At 40.9% G+C, this 23,489-nt stretch overlaps 2 protein-coding genes across 7 annotated transcripts in view; one reads left to right on the top strand and one right to left on the bottom strand.

Annotated features, from left to right (window-relative positions):
• Positions 1-459: 459 nt before the first annotated feature.
• On the bottom strand, positions 460-4,374 carry grxcr1a (glutaredoxin and cysteine rich domain containing 1 a). Its single transcript, XM_082557296.1, has 4 exons — positions 3,836-4,374; positions 2,577-2,816; positions 2,410-2,475; positions 460-801 (listed from the first exon to the last, which is right to left on the bottom strand). The coding sequence occupies exons 1-4, from the start codon at positions 4,235-4,237 to the stop codon at positions 622-624; spliced, it is 888 nt and encodes a 295-aa protein (XP_082413422.1). The 5' UTR covers positions 4,238-4,374; the 3' UTR covers positions 460-621.
• Positions 4,375-13,318: 8,944 nt separating this feature from the next.
• Positions 13,319-23,489, top strand: part of atp8a1 (ATPase phospholipid transporting 8A1) — a 111,263-nt gene continuing 101,092 nt past the window's right edge. For all 6 annotated transcript variants that reach the window (XR_014271741.1, XM_082507589.1, XM_082507590.1 and 3 more), the window contains exon 1: positions 13,319-13,706. Coding sequence is in view for 5 of the 6 variants with exons in the window: in XM_082507589.1 (XP_082363715.1) it covers positions 13,658-13,706 (49 nt within the window). In the remaining variant the exon portion in view is untranslated. The remainder of the gene's footprint in view (positions 13,707-23,489) is intronic.

Here is a 23,489-nt window from a genome sequence, read left to right as displayed (position 1 = left end):
GAACTCCATGTTCTTAGTCGTTTAGGTAATTCTTTATGTTCGAGGTTGCCATGAGTACAAACATCTGAAGTGCCTGAAGCATTTGCACAGTACTGTGTATGAATTTTTAATGCTAGGTTTGAACAGTACTTGCCTGTAAACAACGTTCCAGTTTGCTGCCTTCTGCTGGCTGCAAACTGAGCGCTTGACTTTCACTCCTGGTGCTGAGTGTCTGTTATCCCGGACTCTGTCTGATATGGGATTATGTAATGAGAGCATTGTTAATGAAGGGGCCTCCTCACTAATTAACTAACAAGCTTAGGCTTGCAAGAGAGGAAGCAAGTTCATGACTCCTCAGTGGACCTATTTGACTGCCTGTTTAGAGATTCGAACAAAGATCTTTGAATGAGGATTTTGCAATAACCTAAACTTGTGACCTTCAAATGATGCTTCCACATGCACACACGAGCAAAACCAAAATCCATGAATTCACAGATTTTATTACAAATTCAAATCTTTGCTAACAATGGCCCTGGAGAAAGAGTCCTGCTGTATGGACTTTCACTGCCTGCGTATTATTACAGTCCCTTTGTAGGGTCCCAAGGAAAGAAGGAGTGATGTCGTTTCAGGCACTTAACACCCTCACTGGCTGCAGCTCGCACACGGATGTAGGCCGTTCTCATTGCACGAAGTACACTTCAGGGCTTTGAAGGAATCCGTGAAGCAGTTACGAAACACAGACATCTTGCTGCCATGGCACATCGGGCACGGGATGAAGGCGTAGCCCCCGCAGGTCTGGCACGTCTGGGGATGCTGTACCCTCTAAAACGGACAGACAGGTTCATTTAAATAATAAATACAAACAGGACTGACTACCACTAAAGAACTTACCCATTAATAAAATTACACCAGGCAGGCATAACATTAAACACACTGACATCTGACATAAATAACAATATTCATTTTAATACGATGCAACATTCTGCTAGGAGATTTTGGGCCTGCACACTTGCACTAAAACCCAAGTAGCCAGCTCAATAAGAAACAGCTTTAAGTGTTCGCATGCTTCAGATACCAATGTGATTGAGCATCTGCAGAAGAAGTTTTGACTCCTACCTAATGTTAGGTCTGGTGCATGTCCTTTTTGTCTAACTTGTACAAAACCTGAGCTTTTAGCAATGACTGATAGATCAACATGAAACCAAAAGGTCTCTGAAGTCACTAATAAGTGCTTGTCAGGAGTACCTCGATCCAGGTTAAGAGCAAAACGAGACTGTGCTTTTTAGGTTGTGACTCCTAAGCTGTCAAACTCTCTTCCATTGGATGTTTCTTCTTGAAAAGCAACATATGAATACAGTTTGCTTTTTTTACCCAGCAACATGCCCCCTTGGGCCCGCGTGAGAGCACTGTGGGCAGACCCACACAGCCCAGAAGAATTTCCTTTTGGCTGTCCAAAAGAGCAGAACTACTACGGGCCCCACAAGGACTGGACTACATGGGGCCCACATGGGTTTTCTGTGGGCAACCCATAGTGGATTTACATATAGAAAATTTATGCAGGAGCCCCAGAAAGTGTGGGTTTAGCCTGCCCCATAGTTCACCCACAGATGCCAACTCTGTGCCCACACAGGCATGTTTGCTGGGTATTTTCTCCTATGCAGGAGAGTTTTTGCCAATTTATTCCTGCTTTTAGTTTTATATTTAATGGGCTTGCGTGAGAGCTAACAACCTTCTTTTCTCAATGTGTGATAGAAGGAAAATAAGCATAATAATATTATTTTAAACACAGCTTCCTTTCCAAATTGCTCAGCTGCAGAGCTGCAGATATGAATCAAGCCATGTCAGTGGTCAGTTCTGGACAGATTTTTGCATGCATGACCTTTCGGAGCTGCATACTTTTGTTTAATACCATGCAGTGACTGTATCCATGGCTTAAATGTCACGATACTGCTTTGTATTCACTTGTTTGTGGTTTGTACTCTGAAAAAAGCCCAGTGAATGTGCTGCAGCTCAGTGTGAAGCAGTAATGGTTGGTACATGTTCAGTTTGTGCTACAAATCCATCTGCTCAGTGTTGATGTGTTTGAAAGAATCAATAACAGGACCTCCATTATTAATGGTTGCCTATTGATGTGCACGCATGTTTTACAATGCAGTTTACTTGTGTTTTATTTATGGCATTGCTAGTTAGGGAACTTTGTGCTGCTGTTTGCATCTGTATGTGTTCACCTCAGTGGCTTTCAACCAAAGAAATCCAGTCATTCATTATAAATGTGATTACCTTAAGATTTAATATTATACGTATTCAGGCAAATCTAAAATGCAGCATTTAAATAATGTAACATCTGTGTGGGCCAAATGAAGCAGTTCACTTCACAGTCAAATCTGTTATGCACATTGTGATTTCTGAGGCACACTGAGAGGAACTAACCTCAATTTTTGTCAGAAGATCTTGCAGCTCTCCTGATTCATTCATGCCAAGTATCTTCTCAGCACCCTGCCGATTAAAAAGAGTAATCCTCCGTCTTTAATTAAGTCATTGCAGATGTATCATACATTGATCTCAGGTAATATTATGCAGGAGCGGAGAGAACTGACCCCAAGGTAGTGTCCATCAATGAACACGACTGGTAACGAAGGAGGTTCTCCCACACGTTTGCAACGCGCCTCCAGTTCCTTCCCGTACTCACTGTCCAGCGCGATGTTCTTTTCCATGAACTTCACTCTGTGGTTCTGAAAGATCTTTCTAACCAGCTCGCAGCGCTCGAACGTCGTCCTAACCACACGGAAACTCGTAGTGTAGATGACTATCCGCCCAAACTCCAGGGATAAATCCATCTACGAGGAAGCACAAATAAAGTTAAAGGATTCATAGTTTTTATTCAAACCATGTGTGGATTAAGTCATCCATCCCACTCTGAACACTCTGTATCTGTACTGTATCTCATGTAGTGGTATTTCCTGTGTTGTGTAGATATATATACATGAGTATTTAGCATACTTGGCGCCATTTTCCAAGAATCTTTCACGAAATTAACAGCAGCTACACTTACCATTTTATTTGTTGCTATTAAATAAGGAAGAATAATATGAAGAGGAAACAAATGAGGCATTTTCAAGGAGTTTTAATCCCAAAATGAGGTTTTTTTACTTAATAGTGGTACATGTTTCAGAAAGCTATATATTACAGTCTTTTTACAGCCTTGAAATAAATTTACACTTCGGAGACTTGAAACTTGTCCAATATAGCAATTTTATTTTATCAGCATTAACTTTTTTGGTCAAAGTTTATTTTAATTCTCCTCTGTTGAACTTGAAATTATAAATTATATAGTTACAAAGTCTTGTACTTGTACGTGTACTTGTTGAACCCTTTCCTTTGGGCTCAGATCAGGCTGTTCTGCCTTGATTCACGTTTAAACCACACTCTACGAGAAAGATAATCTCACTTAAGAGGGATAAGCAACATAATCTAGTCTGGTCACGCTGTGTCTTCACCTCATACTACTTTACAGAGAATAGTTTGGTAGAGATGACCTTCTTTCTTTCACTTTTGCATCAATATACGGGCCAGGTGTTACCTCAGAATAACAAACAGTCCAGTAATACTAGAAAGCAAAGTTCTGAGAATTCATTAATCTGATTAGTTTCTCTTGAAACAGATAATGAAATGCATCATCAATCTTTCATTGTTCTGTGACCTTGTCCTCTATTCTAAGCTTTCATCCTGGTCACACATGTTGCCCCTTCCTGTAACTAGACTTGACACCGACGGGAACTCGTGTAAAAACCGTCCGAGTAAAAATGCAACAAGTTAAATCAATTCGATTAACCCAGGCTCGTTCACATGTACTTACACTGTTGGAATTAGGAAGATTTTCAAACAGCGTCTGACCTGCGCTGACTTTGTGCTTGACACCTCTCACAGTCCCATTTTTGCTGAGTATGTTGACCCTTTTGGTGGTGAACATCCAGTCCTTGGTGGCCCCTGCATACACGAGCAAGTCGTCGGGCTCATTCTCACTGTCCAGCTCGGAGCCCAGGTATCCAAACACGTGTCCATGTGCATCTCCACTTGTAGAGGGGGTGCTGGCTCGTTCAGCATCAGAGCTGCTGGTGCAGTCTGAATCCAGGGAGTCTGAAGGCCCCTCATCTTTGAACATCTCCTTTAGCACCCGGCCACTGTTCCCCGAAGCCACGCGGAACCTCACCCGCTTCTGTGGCTTCTCCTGTCCCGCCGTCACCATTGTCCCCTCCATCGTAAACCCTCTGCCACATCACATGGTCCACAACACTGTAGTCCAGCTCTTTCGTACTCATGCGGAGGTGAATGTAGGCCTCAGACACACTGTTTTGTTTCCCGTGGATTACTACCACGTTTAATCCTCGCAGCTTGAACAGATCTAAAAACAACTGAGCGCCTGTAAGCTGCCTAACAGTCACACAACCTGTAAATAATACATGCATTTCTACCATGGCAACCTACCAGGCTAGTCTCAGGTAAAATGATCGTAGTCTCTGAATTATTCATTGCAATTTACACAGTTTTCAACAGCACATTGACAGAAAACCTCATATGCTTTAATCAAACAAACATTTCCCCCTCTTGAGATGAAATGACAGCTGACACTGTCTGCATCAGATAAGCCAATATTTCAACATTTATTACAGTTATCTCGTTACTTTCTTCCCACAAGCTTGTGTTACGTCCCTCTGCAGCTTCTAATCGTCTCAGTGTTTTCAGCTGGTGCTAATTGGCCACACCTAGTCAGGTGTGGATAAAAGCATACCTGAGGCAAGCTTTCCGGCAGTGCACTAGTCTTTGCCTTGGTGGCACCAGCCATTTTAGCCAACCTGGTTTTCCATTTTAGGATGAAACCGCTTCTCACCCACACTCTGTTATTCATCTCCTTTTTTTTATGTTGCGGCTTTTGAGCCGGGTCGTAACAGCTTGTAATGAGGGTTGTGTTCTGGTTTTATACACATGCAAAACATGTAAAACAACTACAAGTACCCAGCAAAAAAGCCCAAACACACATTTGATTGAGTCTTTCACACCTTTTGTCCAGAGAGTGACATCTTAACTGCTGGATAAATTGATTCGGGGTTCCCAGAGGATTAATCTCTCTGACTTTTGTGATGTCCCAGCAGTTATTCTTATGCCAATATTATGTAAATTTGTTTAAAAAAATAAAATGTTTTTTTAATGGGAAAAAGAGAAAAGAAGATAAAAATTCTTTCAGAGTAACCTTTCGCGTGCTTAAACAAACACTAAGTCATTAAACTAACACAACAGTACATTCCTTAAAAACTTTAGCAAACATTCCTAATCAGCAGATGCTGCAAGCATGTTGACATTATTAGCGGATCCGAAGCCTCGCAGTCGTTCTGGTTTCTCTGAACTCCTTTAACACTGAACTGTGTTAACAGTAAATCCACAATGCACTTTATTCAAGCATACCTTTTTACTTTTACTTTATATGTTTGTGTATAGTTTAAACTTAATGTTTTACAGTGGAAATGCCGAATAGACTCAGAACAAGTTGCCAAAGTTGCATATAGTAGACTAAATCAAACAGTATTCTAAAAGTAACAACTGTAAATGTATATGTGAAGATAAACCAGTGAAGTGGTGAAGGATTCAAATGCACACAGTAGTTCTGCAAGTATTCACAATTTTACAGGCCAGGTTCTACTCTTATTCTGAAAAATGCGTCACTCCAGTTTCAGTAACATACTGGAGCTTTTCTGCCATCTTAAAGTGAGGTGAAGTGACACCGAGGTGGATATTCCTCGTGCACTGAGCGCCTGCAGAGAGAAGAGGAAGACCGATAAAGTGTCACGGTGACTCAATACAGCAACATGTCCTCTGAGATGTCTCGGCCAGTTTTTCTGTGTCACAGGTGATGAAGCGGGTCCCTGGAGATGTGACGCATCAGCTTGCAGCGGTGACAGCACCACTCTGTTTGAGTGCTCCAGTTTGGCCCCTCAGGTGAGAGCTACAACCACACACACAAATACACTCTATGCCACCTCATTTCAATCACTGGAGAAAATCCATCTGTGAAAGTCCAATGTGTCAAACTAATATTTAGTGGCATCCCGAGGCTGGGGCTGCTTTATGGGTCTGGCTCTGGTTCCAGCTTTTATTGACTCTCCCTTAAACTGTCTTTTATTAAAAGCACATCACTGCAGCTATTACAGTGTGGCCTGTGTAGGTGTATTGTAAATTATTGCTGCTAACAGATAAAGATTTTCTGATCATTACCTTTCCTGGACTTTCACCCGTAAGTGTCTTGAAAACCTGCATTTCTCATGGTGGCTTTCGATCACGTTTTCTTTCCAAGTTAGGCCGGTTTGATATTTCACTCGAGGCATCTGTGTGAACCGTTTTAGTCAGTTTTAGTTTTTCTCACTGCTAATGAGTACAGGTGGTAAAAGCAGCCCTTGCAACAGCTTGGATTTAGCGTCATTTGACTCCAGACTCGTGAAGATGTCAGTTAAAGGAACCCTGCGATGTTTTCTTGGAGACAAAGGCTTTGTCCACATGTAGGATTACTTACCAGACTGCTCTCTGTGTATCATAGTGGTCCAAACATGTATTATTAAATCTGTTTTTATTTAGTCACAGACATCTTTTTAACTGAGGTAACTTTTTTTTTTTCATTTTAGGATCTTATTGTCCCACGTAAACAGTGTTAAACAATTATTAGGAAAATATTCACAGTGCATTTAACTACAGCCCAAAACATACACAGCACTGATTAAGCAGAGGACAAACTTTACAGAATATTTTACAGTTCCAGGTTCAGCAATAAAAACTGGATTTGAACTTCATTTTGGGGACATAATCCAAACGTTGAATGCTTTGGGAAAAGTAGGTCATGGTTCAGATGAGAGTTTTTGTCTAAATTCATAATTTTCAACAAAATCTGAGTTTTATGATTACGATCATTAAATAGGTCAAATTTATTGTCCTCTGTCTCTCTTCCACAGCATGTCTTTTATCCTGTCTTCCTTCTCTCACCCGAAATGGCCGCACCTCCCTGAGCCTGGTTCTGTCGGAGGTTTCTTCCTGTTAACGGGGAGTTTTTTCCTTCCTATTGTCAACAAAGCGCTTGCTGGGTTTTTCTCTGTATGTGTGATTGTAGGGTCGACCTTACAATACAAAGCGCCTTGAGGCGACTGCTGTTGTGATTTGGTGCTGTGTAAATAATATTGAATTGAATTTACTTAAACACTATTCTTTTAATTGTAATAAAAGGCCCATTTACATATAGTTTTCATTTGAATTGGTTTGTTTGCGCCTTTAAGCACCACTATGTCTACACACCAGCTTTTCACCTGAAACAAAAGAGTCCTCTGTGGGTTCCTGCCAACAAAAGAGGCACTACAATATTAGATGATTCAAGATTAATTAAACACATTACCATGTTTTTTGCCTCCTTAAAGGCAGGGAGGGGGCATGCCTATCTGAAATTCAGTTAAATATGCCCACGCCATGTTGTGTCAAGCAGCCATTTTATCACACTTTGCCACATTTAGACAGGAGAGCACTGTGATAGTGATAGGCTATTCAACTTGAAGAGCTTATCTCTCAGCCTGGCTCATCAGCAGCACTAATATAACCTCAGCAGCCACCTCTACTGCCATTAAAAAAGTCATTTGAAAGGATTAATACTGTAACGCTCTCTAATTTCACTGCTGATTGTCGGCTCGCCTGCTACTAAGTGGGAAAAGTCAAACGGCGCGGGGTGAAAAATGGCTTCCATGCGTCCTGAATAAACATGAATATTCAGCATGATTTCCTTTCATGTTTACCTCAGTCTATGGCTGGTCTGCAGTACTGAGCTCTCATGCCAGAGAGAAAAACTACGTTGGAGATTGTCTGTAAGTTACTCCTACAGTTCGTTAAACGTATCGTTTGACAGGATGTACGCCAGATATCATCAGTTATAGTGAGCAGGTCAAATGACTATGCAGTGACTCACCACTTGTGAGTGGTTGGCCAATGAACCGTTTCCCCCTTCCCCGACTAGAGATCAACATCCACAAGGGGGCAGAGTGCAATTTAATTACAGCTAAATGTCACTCTGCCCAATCACGCCCTCAAGAGCTGTAGGCAAGGAATGAAAGATAGAGCTGCAGGTTGCAGCTGCATCCATCCTCCTGGTTTGATTAGTCTTCACACAGGGACCGGTAATTCGTGATAGAAAGTGATGAAAAAACTGATCCAGACCAGCTGTGTAGGTGTTGGACTGATGTAACCTGGGAAGGCAGACGTTTAACTTTAACTTTTAACAAACAAAAAAGAGAGAAATCAGTGGATCCCAACTTTCTTTTTATTGCTTCAGAGCACAAAATTTTAATTAAAGTGTACCTGAAAGACAGTTCGTTCAACGAGTTTTCTTTGTGTAAGGATGTAACTCTTATAAAGATTTAAATTTCCTCCTAATTTGGGTTACTTACACAAATATAGTGAAGATACCAGTGAGGAAAATATCCTCTTTTTTATCCTCCACTGTAAGCACCGATACCTTTTTAATACCTTCTGGGATAGGATCCAGTGAAGTTGTTGTAGGGTTTAAGCGGCCTTAGTATTTTCTCTCTAGGCAGCAGCAAAGTGGCTCAAAGTATTTTCCTGCAGAAGCAAAGAGCCCCCAGATAGGGGCTTACACACATCATCATTTATAAGCTGGTTATTCAGGATGATTTTTGTGAGCTATCTCTGGAGGACACTACAAATTCATTTTAGTTTGATGCAGGGAAAGTGACAGCGAGGCTTTTAGAGACAGGTTACTGGGGCTTATCAGGTGCTTCTGATTTAAGTTAAAGCGAGGACTTGTATAGTTGTCATGTTATATTCAGCAGCAGCCAGAGACAGCCCTGTTTCTGCATGTTTTTTTAATGCATTTGCTCAACATTTCTCTGAACAGTTTGTAGTGTTGTAGCAGAATTTTGTCAGTTAGCCAAACTCCAGATAGCTGGCTGTGCATCATCTTTACGTGGCCATGTTTATCTTGCAAAGTCTTCACTTCAGAGTCACCAAAAAGCATGCTGGAAGCTGATGTCTATCAAAATAGGTTCACCAAACTGTTATTCTAAGGGGCATCGATGACTTTTACTATATCTCATCGCATATTTTCCAATATTTGTAGAGGTATTTCAATCTGGATCAAAGTGGTCTGCTGGTAGAGCAACACTGCAAGTCTTTAAGCCATGCAACTACCTCAGCCAGAAAAAGGCTTTTAAAGTAAACTGAAAATTTCCACTGATCAGAGTGTATGACCTTCAGCAAAAAGAAAAATTATGAAAACTTAAAAGCTAAAACCTGAGATTAAGTCCCTGTTAAATTTTTAAGTTTGCTCAATTTAAAAAAAAAAAAATGAACAAGCTCTAATTTTGTTAAGAGACAAAATATCAACCAAGGATCCAGAAAAAACACATCGCAGTAATAAATTGATTTATATGTCACTGAGTGAAATAAGGATTTAAACCCCTACAAACCAGCCAGAATTCTAGTTGTGTGCCCATGTGGTGCACAGATGATAGTCAATCAACCAATCTATTACAGATAAACCTTTTAACCACCATAGGCAAGACCATAGAGCTGTCAGAGGACGTCAAGGACAAGTTTATAGACCTTCCACAAGAATGCAAGTACAGGACTTTGCCAGTGAACATGTTAATGATTCAGAGAAGGCTTGGGAGAAAGTGATGTGGCCAGATGAAACCAAAATCGAGCTCTTTGACATTAACTCAGCCTGGTGTGTTAGAAGGTAAAGAAGTGCTGAGTATGATCCAAAGAACGTGATCCATGCATGGAGGTGGAAAAGTTAGGCTTTGGGGACGACTTCACCGCATTGACGTGCCAATAGATGGGTCCATATAGTGTAAAATCTCAGACAAGAACCTCCTTCCTTCAGCCAGAACACTGAAGATGGTTTTCCAGCATGATGATGACACAAAACACATACTCAAGACAACAAAGGAGGGGCTAAAGAAGAAGCCCATTAAGATCATGGAGTGGCCTTTTCAGTCTCCAGACTGGTGGCTGAAGAAAGTGACAGCCAAGAAATGTGAAGGACTTAGAGAGTTTCTTTAAAGACTAATGGGCCAGAATCTCTCCTGATATGTGTGCAAATCTGGTGACCAACTACACCATTTGCCAACAAGGGTTTCTCCAACAAGTACTACTTCATTTTTTGTTTGGGAATCAAATGCTTATTTCACTCAATGACAGCAACTCAATTTATGACCTTTTGTTTGTAACATGCTTTTTCATGATTTTTAGTTGATATTCTGTCTCTCAAAATGAAACTACAATAAAAACGAGAAACTGCTCATTTCTTTGTAGTTGAGCAAACTGACCAATTCAGCCGCTGATCAGATAATCGTTCCCCCACTGTATTAGAGCATGTTGGTGACAGTTTCCATAGAGCACTTAGGCTACAGTGGATCTACCTTTACTTCACTGTAGGCTGGTTTACCATGGCGCCCATATGCAATCGTGCTAGTTGCAATAATACATTTAAATTAGTGGGTAACTTATAGCTGATTTAAAATATTAATTCTATGATTTTCTGAAGTCCCACTGATTCTTTACTTTAATTTTGATCACAGACACTCTCATTGTAGGTATATTTACACTTCTATATTTGATCAAAAGAGTAAAGAAGTCTTTTTAGGTCACTCTGATAAAGATATAAATAAACGGATAAAAACACTCTTTCCGTTTGAAACTGACACAGATTTCGACGGTGGTACAAATTTGGACGGCTGCTTGAATGATTCATTGTTTGGACTGGATGTGCTATAAGACAGAAAACCAGAGCAACTCGCACATAATCGAAGAGGCAGGCTTCTTGTCACTGTTGCTTAGCAACCATGGGAGCTACAGAGCCAAATCCCTATGGTGGCGAGCTGATGTTGAATTAGGAGTGGGGGGAGAGAAAGGAAATCTTTGGGAGAGATGTGTCTCTCTAGTAAGAGGAGGAGGAGGTGAAGATGTTCAGGTATTTTGGATGCAGTTCATCTTGACCTCATGCAAAACATTGTGTGTTTTGTTTTTCCTCTTTTCCTGCTGAGAAGAGGACTTACAGTGCCACTGAAGGTGACACCCCCCCCCCCCCCCCCCCCCCCAAGAACACAGTCTGCAGACTTTGTGTGGAAGATGTGCAGCCGAACATGTAGAAGTATAATCTCATTTCCCTCTAATCCCCACCACAGTGAAATGATTTTAATTTATACAGGAATATGGATAAAAATAGGAGGAGAGCCTCCTAAATCATTCCCATCAAAGAGTTTTAGATCAGATGAAAATATGCACTGAATCTCTCAGCTGGAACAAAAAGAACTGTGGAAATACTGTTGGTGAGAAATAGACATCAGACAGCTGTAGTGTATCTGCAGTTCTCTCAAGCAACTGCAGTGGTGCTGGTGCTGTACAAATGCTGTCTCCAGTGTGATTTGCATTCCAACTGCAGAGGGAAAGAGGACCCACTTTGATTTGCTGTATGCACAGCAGACAGGCAGCACAGCCTCGTTCTTTTGCATGTATATTGTCCTTTAAGTCCTATTTCAGGTTCCCGATCGTCCAAGTTAGAGCAGATTCATGACAGGCGAGTGACACTGATGAGAGCTAGAGTAAGTCACCCTGGATTAGATCTTCTGCTGAGCTCATCTCTAGACAATAATCACATAATAACACGGTGACTTATACTACAGTCTGTTTACAACTGTTTGATCCTGTTATTTTTGACAGTGTTTTCACCAATCTGTCACTTCAAAACTCTTTCATTTGTTGCTTTTTTGCATGAGTTTATTTTTACATCTTCCCAGAACTGCTTATTGTGGAGATGACTGATAATTTATTTCATTAGTTTGGGTACTTGTAAAGAAAAATGCACTGTTCTATTGATCAGAGACATTAGTTTTGACACAACACCCGTGTGCCAGAGTGGCCAATCCATACAGACATTTTTGTCAGTTTCTTTTTCTCTGCAAAAGATTATGCTGAAGGTAAAGCCTCAGGACTTGTTAAAGTCTCTGTATAGATGAACCATGTGTATTTTTGTTGTGCGTACATATTGAATGCTGGTGAATAATGGTAACTGTTGCAGCATCAGAGTGACTTGCAGATTGATTGCAGTTCTCTATCAGTGCATTTTTTTCCTGCGTTTAACGGAAAGTACAGTGCAGTAATTCAAACACGTCCTTTACTTCATACATGTGTGGTACAATATATTAACATCTTATTTCTGTCACTATAAGACAGTTTTTATTGCTTTAGCGATTCAAAGGTTAACACTTCCTGGATATCAGTGTTTCATCACTATTTGAATAGGATTAGGGTCATTTTTGCAAGAGCAAAATCCACAAAATCATCACACACATTGAATAAAATGGCCATAAATGGAATTAATGACACTGTAAAGCTTATGTGTCACTTGAGTGCCTCTAATTGAGAAAAACAAAGCAAGAGTAAAAGGAGAAAACCAACTTTTATGAGCACATGATTTTTGTTAAATATTAACCACTGATAAAATCTAACAATGTGTAATCTTGTAAAATGATACTTAACGGCATGGGGGTAAGCTTTAACCCCAGCTATTAATGTTGGCAGTGCTTTTGTAACCAACTCTCTTTCTCAAAATGTCAGTATTCAGTGTTCATCTTTATTTGCCACGATTTATACTTATTAAATAATAACCACTGTGCTATGAATTACGCTTATCTGAGAAGTGACACATTAACAACAGCAATGAAAACCAAGAAGTAATTAGGAAAAAATATGTGCTTTTTGTAATATACTCACCTATGTTTGAATAGGTGAGTTGTACCGACAGATGTACAGATATAGTGGCGTGTATTGCAATAAATAAATAGATAATAGAGATGAACGGGGACTTTCCATGAATGGAAATGAATTTTGTTTTATAAAACAAAATCTCCTACTGTAGTTTTATGCATACCGGTCCATTAAATAGTGATTTCTATTTGCTGATGGTGCACAAAGCACGTTTGATACACGAAAACATGATTCTGTTCTAATAAGCCAACTCCCAACATGTGTATGTCTACCGCGAAGGGGGGATGTGCTTACGCCAACCAGCAGTTTCAAGGCCATTTTAAAACAATAATCTAGCATTTTAATGATTATGGGCGACGGGGATTGAAGTACAGCACTTTAGCCTCTCGATATTATCAGATAAATATTATTTCTATCACTTCTTTTAATTCTAGCCAAGGCGTAATTACGGTTATGTTAATGTGTTAACCCCTCCCGCTATTTCTGCAAATGGTACAGTCCATAATGTGAAGCGGCAACGTCCCCCTCACTTCAGTTCATGGTTAGTCCGTGTCCACTCTTACTATACCAGGGGGGCGTCTGACGGCTTCAGTCCGCCGTGCGAACCGAGATGCTGGGCGATGCATGAAGCGGTGGGCTCCTGAGCATGGTTCTGTCACCAACCGGGAAATGAAAGTTGGCAATTCCTTATGTAAATCTCTCATCAGCAGTGAACACGCATCAGCTCAATCCGCATGAGAGAGATTTTGATTTTTTAGCCGTAATTTTGAAATTCTTTGACGGTTGAGGAGCAGCAGCCAGAACACACGGGGCAGAACCAACACCGCGGCCACTTGACAGGTGCCGTTGCCCGGCTCTGCGTGGAGAGATGCCGCCCGTCCAGAGAACGATGTCTGATCTTCGTACTCGGGCGGAGGGTACGTAGGAATGTTTTTATCTGTTTTATATTTTCGAGACCAGGCGAAGAAAAAATATCTTGTACATTATTACCTTCTTCCTTGCTAGAAGGCCGGCCGACAGCTCTGTGGAAGTGCAGTAACTCGCTAGCTAAAGCCGTGATTAACGGTCCCCCCGAATTGGCGTAAATAAGACCCGAGGGAAGAGAGGGTCGGGCGGTTTGGAAGTTTTCTATGAGACGTTCAAGGGAAAGAACTCTTTCAAGTTAAATGTTAAAAATAATAAGTTAGCCTAAAGTGAAAGTGATAGAGGAGAAGGGGTTTCGAGACAAAGGCGTTGTCACAGTGAAGCCGCTGAAGATTGCACCTGACCCCGGGACAAGCCATATCCTACCTCTTAGGAATCACCCCATCATCTCAGAAAACAGATTAAGTTGTAGCTTACTCAAAGTATCCACAAGTGTCCAGCAAATGGCATCTACAACTGTGTGGGTCTAATAATGCAGCCATTGTGGTTCAGCTGGGGCCCCCCACTCCTTCCCTGCACCAAGAACTTTCCACTGCATCTCTATTGTGTTTGGCAGGGAATGAAGATGCAGACACATAGGCATTACCTAAGTGATTTCCAAACACAGAAGTCTACCTACCTGCTGCAGGTGTGCAGACTTGTGCACCTGCAGCCAGTCTTTAAATCCCTGCAGTCACTCATGTGAGGCTGACATTGACCTCTGACTACTCAGGGCTTTGACTGGATTTATCTGCAGACATCAATAACAAAAACCCATTTTTTATGATGCCTGCTGAAGTTTCTGTTTCTCTTCACAGTAAATGTAGCAGCGCTGTTGCCACTTGATTTTGAAAGGCTTGGGCTTGATTTATAGCTGCAGAGGTCTGGGTAATATCTCAGTCTGAGTTATTGCTGTTGAGTATATAATTTTGGCCCCTAAGGCAGGCGGGCTGGTCTTGTAAAGTGAATTAAAATGAACCTTTTCTAATTTGTTTTTGTGTGCATCTAGATGAAGTCGTTGCGTAATGTCTAGGCCACCTTATTATACATATTATCTGCTTTGTAATTTACCAGCAGTGTTTTGGTGTAAGTTTAATGTGTTTTTCACTCCTTTTTTTTCAAAAAGTGACCTTGTTTAACAGCACATTAAACATGCATATGGGGGGCCAGAACTAGACCATCAAAGGATCTACCTGGCTTTGCATAGTGTGGAAGTCTTTAATACTACAGTTTCTTGATGAAGCGCATTGTTAATCCTTTTGAGTAACATGTAGAGTTCGTGAAGGTTTTGTACCTTTCTGCTGTGAAGGTACATGTGCTGATATTAGACTCAATGAATGTGGAAAACCGAAATACAGTTTTAAACTTCATTTATATTTCTTAAGATATCTCAGGCTGTTTTCTGAATGGATTACTCATTGAATTAGAAAAAATATTTAACACGGAATTATGCCTTTTGTTCTATGAGACGTTTTTAAAGGGTTCACCGTTTCTTTAAAATCCCATTTGTGGCCTGGGTGAAGGCTTTAAAAATTAATTTGTTTACACCAAAGAAAGGGAAAAATTTGGAGTGACGCTTTCTTGTGCGGTGGTTTTACCTTTCTGGCCCACATGAGATCAGTTTGGACTGCATGTTGCCCATGAACTAAAGTGAGTTTGACAGTCTGACTCTAAATAGACTGAGCTGTAAAGATACAAGCAATGTGACTTAAAAATTTAGATGCTACAGATGAGTTAAATAAAACGTTGATCGACTTGTGAATTTCTTGAAATGTTATCATCAGTTCATGATGGTTAAGCTTGGCTTTCAAAGTTTCGTGTACCTATAAAACCGTGCTAATAAAGCAGCAAATTATATTATACGATATTGCAGCAGAATACACTGGGGGTAATATTGGGAAAGAAAGCATCTTTTCCTAATGGTTTTCTGAAGATTTAATTATTGAGTGTCTCTCCACTATCCAGATACAAAGCTGCACTGGAAGTAATCGGTCCACACACTGTATGCCAGTCCATACTCCCAACAGATGGTCTTGAATCGTAGAGGTTATTTGCTTGTTCAGAGATTTGTCATGACTGTGTTTGGGTTCAAGAGTCTCCTTCGTTGGATGAGGCTCTCGTCTGTTTTGCTTGATTTTTATCTTTTATTTTCTATTTTATTTTACTTTTTAGCCCCTTGAACAATGTTTGGTTGTCAGTTTCAACCTCTACACCTTCTTATAAGCATTGTTCAAGTGTAGCATGTCTTCAGGCTACATTTATAAAAACTCACTCCGTACACTCCAGCCTCAGACACCTAATATTGGAACACTTCAGGAAAGAATCGCTTTCAGCTTGCATTAAGCTTATGATCAGCCCTGTGCAGCAACATACGAATGACTAACCTCTTGCTACTGATAGGTTCATCTCAGATGTTCTCTTGGCTGAAGCTTTGTTCGTTTTCCACAGCTTCCTTCCTTCCTTCCTTCTTTCCTTCCTTCCTTCCTTCCTTCCAACATCATTAGATTTGTCTCTGGGGAATTGCATGCACTTCTATTGAGAACAATTTCACCCTCATATTACACATTGCTTGTACTAAAGTGTATTACTCAGTAGTTAGACATAAGGTAGCGCATTACTGTATGCCAGCCAGCCCTTTGGACGTCTTTGTTTACATCCAAAGGTACAGCGGTGTTGTAAATTCCAGTTTGTTAGAAATACTTAAGTGAGAACATTGCATGTCATTTTTAGTTTTTAACTGTCAATCCAACACAGTGTCAACTTGAAACTTTGCTAAACCGCAAAAATCCTCTTTTTCATGGATGCCTGGACATACACCTTATTGTAACACTTATGAGAACACACACACTAATCATTTTAATGGAGATGGAAGGCTTTGGATACAGGGCCTCAGTGTTTGTTTGCTGAACTGAAGGAACGTTTAGGCCTGGCTAATGATGTCAGCCTTAACAAGCAGATTTGGGGCAGACAGTTACAATTAAGTAAATATAAATTCACGACTGCTTACAAAGCAAAAGACGACCGCCGATAACAAAAATCGAACTAAAAACGATGTGACTTTGAGTCAGCGTCCTTCACAAAATGTTGCACTGAAACTAACTGAAACTGAACATTTTCAAAAAAGAGTGGGTTTGCAGATATGAGCAACTCCACCCTGGAAACTAACTGAAAAGCAAATTAAAAACTCTAAAGAAAATACAAATAAAAAGTAAAACTGTAATAGCTCTCAGACTGGAATTTGAATATCCTCTTGCTGAAAGGTGATTTGCTTGGCGGTAGTTTTGTCTGTTGGTCCTAAAATGCCACTTGAGGGCTGGTAACTGTAACGCAATTTGTCATCCTGCGCAGCACAACAGAAATGATGGATTTTCGCTGACGAGCTTGTGCATTATAGTGGTAGAAATCTAAATAATTAAATACGACGAGACTGTATAAAAGTGTTGACCAATGCGGAGCCTGCTGCAGTCAGAGGAACAAACAGATGAATTATGCAGCAGCTATTGCTGTCACCATTACACCACCTTTTTAGGTTACAAAGAGCAAACAATTAAGCTTTTCAAATCAAATCAAATCACTTTTATTGTCACATCACATGTGCAGGTACATTGGTACAGTACATGTGAGTGAAATTCTTGTGTGCGAGCTTTCACTTCACTTGGCTTTGTGTACACTCTTATCCGCCTGCTTCGGGGGAAATTTCTTTCAAGCATCCATCTCAGTGTTGGATTGGATCACCTTCCGTGCTTCCAGGTTGATGGCCTGTGCTGCTGCTGCTCTTGGATCAAGTATTTTCCAGCCTCATGGCTCCATATCCACTTCCACTGTTTTGCTCAGTCATGCGTCTGCTCAGCAGCGTTTCTTTCAGTTGTTTTTATGAGAGCCTGAGCACACTCCCCACCCTTCAGTTTTATATTTTAATCACCACTGTGCATCAGGCAGGCTTCCATCTAGAAAGGGCAGCCCTCTGCCAGGCTTACCACCTAATCCATCAGCAGCCTGTCCGTCAGCCCCCTCTGTGCTGCACACTCGCCAGTCTTGGCCACCACGTGCAGCCCCACTCCTTGTCACTCTTCTCCGCTGTGCTGTGGAAACATCCGAGATCCCTGCCAGCCTGTTCCTCGTGTGTTGCCAAAACAACCTTATCTAAGACAGTTGGGATGCAGGTGACATTAGTGCTTATCAGCACGTTTAATGTATGATTCTACAGAGACAGACAGCCACTGGCAAGGCAGCCAGGGAATACTTAATTATATATAGAAAAGCCAGCACTTTCTATAAGCCCAGATAAGTGACATTAATATTTGTGAGGATTTACTTTCAAGTTCTTTCCTAATTTGTTTAGTGTTAATAACCATGTCAATAATAAATCTGTGTCTATGGAAGAGACAGCTAAAAACATTCATCAAAATGTAATTTTATTATTTATGAGCTTTTGTCTTAAAATCTCAGAAAATCCTGCATCATGTAGTGCCCATGAGGGGCAGCACAAAATTTGTTGGAGCTTTTATTTTGAAGGTCGAACAAAGCTTCCTGTAAAGCTCGATGGTCATCAAAACTTTGATATTTGTATAATAAAGCATCAATTCTAAGGCTATTAAGGTGTGCTGAATGGGTTCACAGCTGCTGTTTGAATGGCCTCTGACTCCACGCACTGACCCCGATACACAACCACAGGTTCAACCATTATGAGGTTTACTGAATATTTATGTTCTGTCACGAAACTATGTTGTTAGCACAAACCCCTCTGAAACCCTACGATGTAACCTGACCTTTACCGCTGTAGAAATGTAACTGCATGTCATGTTGATGCAGCCTGTAACCATAGTGATTGCCATTTTCAGTACTAGCAATTCCTCCTGTGCATCTCCTGCTACTTTCTCAATATTTTTTATATTTGTTGGAAAGACAAGAACAACGATTGTCTCAATATAAGGAGCCTGGCATCCTTAGAAGTCAGCAACATCCTGTAGGAACATTGCCAAAACTGTCTGAATGGATGTGAGGGAATGTACAAAGGAGTGGAAAAAATTGAAAGACTCTGGGGGGGGGGGGAGACCACAACAAAGAATGGAGACCCAGAAGTGAGTTTCTATCGGCTGGCACTGCGTATAAAATGCTGGGACATGACCACAAGGTAACACATAATGCACCACGCACAAGCATAAATGCCGGTAGTGACATCGGCCACTTGGTAGGCTCTACAAAGATTCACAGCAGAAGTCTAAATCAGGCCTTAACCAAGATTTATGGTCCAGCAGAAGTAGCAGGTTCGCTGACGGTTTGTTGTCAGACGGAGGCAGTGCACAAAGTTGTACAGCTGGTCTGTGGGCCACTCCTGCTTGTGCTGTTGGTTTCTCGACCAGCTGTGCAGAGGTGCGAAGTTTTAACATACAAAGAGGTGAAGTGAAATCAGGTGTTAGAAACAATAAGAAGTGTCCACTGCAGCCACTGCTGTGCATTTCATGGTGTATTTTTTTGATCTTTAAAGGGTTTTTGGCAGTTCTGCTGCCTCTTTTTTATTTGAGCCATTTGTCAGTATGTTGACATTCTGAAGATGTTTACATCATCCACTTCCAGCAACGTGCAGTCAGGAATTTTTTCATTAAATTCGCCGCGAGTGGCAGGAGCTTCCCAAGTAAAAATGCTCATTTGAAATGTTAGTAGGTGAAATTCAACATTCGTTTCAAGGTATTTATCACACACACAGAACAAAAGGTGATTTTGTGGTTGTTTTTGTTGTATTTTGTTTTTTTAGCAAAACAAACATAAACCTTTTTTTTTTAATGTGTTCCAGGCTCAGAATTCAGAGTGATGTGATCACTGATGGTAACATTTCCAGGAAAAAATCAAAGTGCAAAAACTGTAAAACATGAAGACGTGGATGAGCTGATGTAAGTTTTGTGGGGATTTCCCCAAAGCTGTGAGTCAAGTAACTCATCAAAATTTTGGGGGGAGAAGGAGAATAATAGTTCTTCAACTCTCATTACCTTAGTAACTACTAGGTAAGAGTGAGACATTATAGCCTACTTCTTCTATAATCAAGCTATCTCTACCTCACTGGCATTATCCACATTTTTTTCAAGCATATGTGGAGCAGGCTGTGCGCCCTGTAGCATTTTAATAAGACTAGCTGAACCTCGGTCTGTCTGAATAGTTGTAATAGCATGGGGAGGGAGACTGGAGGGATTGAAAGCTGCCAGTGTGCCTGGTGAATCACTGGCTGATAATAATGTGGCACAACACGCCACTAAATCCCCTTCCTGGGTTTGCTGGTGTGTCATATCAAGTTCCCTCTGGCTTCTCTACCCTATGTGACTTCACGGGACACATCCCGTTCTCCATTTTCCACTTCACGTCCTGCCTCCATCACTAACCTGCAGCCAGCCTAATATGTGTTTCTTCAGATACTCAATTTCCCTCACCTCAATGATTCCTCTCTGTCTGCAAGGCAAAGTGGATGTGGCAGGTCACCGTGAGGAGGAACGTGCAAATGCATGTTCCCACTAAGAGATAGATTCAGAGACTAAGAACTTAGAGTTGGGTCTTCATGCAGAGACGCAGACTGTTGTACTGTTTGCTATATTTGTTGTTATGTTGATGTCAGGCAAGGGAAACTCATGATCATGATTTTGGTGTGAAGGCTATCAAAACCGTGGCTCTATGCAATGCAGTAAACTAGTGTTTTTTCTACTTGGCATAGAAACATGTGAATGTGACGGTCTTTATTCAGGTAGAAAAATTCAATAAACTCAGTTGTGCATTTTAAAAGCAAAAATCAATGCAGTACTGACCAAACTAAATATTTAGTTTAATGTTTTGTGCTTATATTACCCTTGGACTCTGTCAGAGTACCTTGGTGTGATAGACCAAAATAATGTTTATTTATCTTCTCATCTTATTCTAAAATTAAAGCCTCTGTTCACCAAGCTACTGACTTTAAACAGCAGGTGGGTGGAGCTTCTGTGCTCACAGCTGTGTACTTTAGATGACAGGGATTACTTGCACATACACTGACCTCATAATTTGAAAATGGTCATTTTTGATGTGAACGTCCACCACCGTAATAGTATTTGTATGACTAAAAATAATAAAAAAGCACAATAGGTTCAATTATAAGACCAACTTGGATTCAGTGTAAAAGCCACTAAATCCTTGATTTTATGGTCCCTAATCGAACCATCTGCTGAAATTGATTAGATCATTTGATGAGCAGGTTAGCTGACATCCTGGTTGAGTCTTATTTACAACCCACTGCAAGCCTGCATTGTAAATTTATGCTTGTAGAGATCCTCCATTCGTCTCAATTTTTCCATCAGCTATAGATGGGCAGCAAATCCTGAAACATGAAATAATCTCAGATACCTAAAAAAAGGAAAAAAAGAAGAAGAACCCATAAACTGTGTCTGTTTTTCTGTCATCGTAAGTTTTTGCTGCTGAGCAGAATTTTGTGCCCCCGGTGTGTGAAAGTGTGATGCACACTCAGCTGAAACAGCAGGAAAATTGCAGCTAGCGTGCGTGTGCCAGGAGACAGCCAGTGTGACAGTGTCACAGTGGGATGACGAGGTCAGATGAAGAGGTGTCAGCGGGCACTCCACAGGAAAGCAACACCATCAGTGGCTGGGAAGATGAAATTCTCGCTGCCCTTGCGCCCCGCTCAACCATCCCCCACACCCTCCTCCCATCCCCGAGAGCGCGTTCATTATACGACAATGATCCCGTCTCAGCTAGGTTTACGTTCAGCTAGGTCACAGTCATGCATTTGCACATTTATGGTCAGTTTTAAAAGTATATGTAAAAATGTACTGTTTTATAATGCATCTGACGGATCCATCAAGGTTATCCTTGAAATCAGCCCAAAGACAATCACTGCTCATATTATTGGACTGTGGTGCGAATAATGCATGAAGTCATCGTTTCATGAATTTAATAAAAGCAGTGAGATGTGAATAAATAACAGACAATAACTTGCATCTACCTACGTTATCATTTCCTCAGTCAGACTGAGAACAGTTGATATGTTTTGGACATGCGTGACTTACTCTGTGCACTCGATGATGGAGGTGCCGGTTTAGGCCCATCTCACTGGCACATCAAACATGTCACATCAGGTCAAATGGCAGCGCTGAAACACTGGCACAGATTAGTTGTCATTACTCAGCCATTTGTAGATTAAAGCTATTTTTAGAGAACATGTGGCAGAAATTGTGTGGTTGTTGTTGCCTGTTTTAAAATCTGAGCCATGAACTAAATGTCTCATTATTTTGTAGGAGTTTCATTAAAATTTAAGATTGATTTTACATTTGTTCAACTTTCATGTTTGGGCCCCTGAAATCACATTCAGTCTGTGAACACAAAGCTTAAAGTGTGTCTTTGGATAATGCTAACTGCGCTGAGAGTCGTAATAAGCAGCCATTCACGTTGTTTATCTTTAAGGAGTGTCCCATTAAACCTGACATACGACCCATGACACTACAGCTGTCGACTAATCCATCTGGTTTTGCAACATTAACATGAGCCAAAACTTGCCAGATCCCATTACAGCTTGTTGTTCCTGTTCTTGCAAAAAACCAAAAGGTTGAAGTACAGAAGAGCTCTAGTTAAGAATATGTAAAGTGTTTTAGCCCTTACAATTGATCAGACTACAAAAGGAAATATTAGGTTTATGCTTTCACTGTTTACCATTAAGTTTTGGCATCCGCCCCTAAAGAACAGGCTGTCATGTTTTTAACCATTTAATTGAGTTCAAGTTGAGTTACTCAAGCATACGACACCGTTTATTTGTCAAATAGCCAGAAATACCACAAAAAAGGCATCGACACACTCTTTTTTGAATTTCCTAAATAAGTGGCCCACTCATGCTTACACGGACAGCCATTTTGAGCTTGTTAGTGTGTTAATGTTCACACTTTGCTTAATACACCAAAGAGAGAGAGATGGCACACAAAATCAGCAACAAGAGTGAAAACCTTTTTGTTTCCGCCTTAATCAACAACGAGTATAATAGGCATATCTACCCACCAGCAAATGGTGGTTAGATTGTTATCATATTTAGTTGGAGACCCTACTGTAAATGCATTCTTTATGCATTGGCCACTGAAATTTAAGTCTTTCCAAAGTATAAGTCTAGACTCTCCAAATAACTGTTTTGTTGCTTGCAGAGATGACAAAAAGGAAAAACGTTTAACCTGTGTGTGTTAACATTTTACAGTTATTCATTGTGATATTGGTTTATTGTCAAATGCCTGAATATAACTTTGGTTATTTGCTAGCGGTTGTTCAGTGAAGGTCTAAATCAGGGGTGGGGAACTCCAGGCCTTGAGGGCCGGTGTCCTGCAGGTTTTAGATGTGTCCTTGAAGAATACTGTAACTGAGTGACTGACATTCACAAAGTCTGTTTCCTGTGTCCATTCCTTTAAATTTCATGGCATATGCCTCTCTCTTTTATCATTCATAAAGTCATACACAGTGGAAAGGTTTCTCTCTCTGCAGATCCTCGCTAAGCCGAGCAGGGCCAGCCCTCTGATGTCAGTGCAAGCCCCAGCTGCCTCTGTTGTCCCTGCACTATCCGCCCTACTGTAGCCCTCCTGAGCCTATGAGGAGCCAGACGGAGCCAAACAGGGAGGGGGGATTAAATCTGCAGCTGCCCTGTTGTTGTTGTGAGTGCCGGTTACAGCATTGTGATCTGATAAGCGACTTATGGATGTTGCTGTTGCTTAGATTGAGGCAGTATCTATATTCCCCTCCAGCTCTTCTCCTCATTCACAAATGGCAGGTGATCGGGAGGGAGGGGGGCTTTC

Source organism: Aulonocara stuartgranti, assembly GCF_965226115.1.
Source record: "Aulonocara stuartgranti genome assembly, chromosome: 2".
Classification (NCBI taxonomy): Eukaryota; Metazoa; Chordata; class Actinopteri; order Cichliformes; family Cichlidae; genus Aulonocara; species Aulonocara stuartgranti.
The sequence above is the reverse complement of the archived record's forward strand: the minus strand, read 5'-3'. Positions and strand labels throughout refer to the sequence as shown.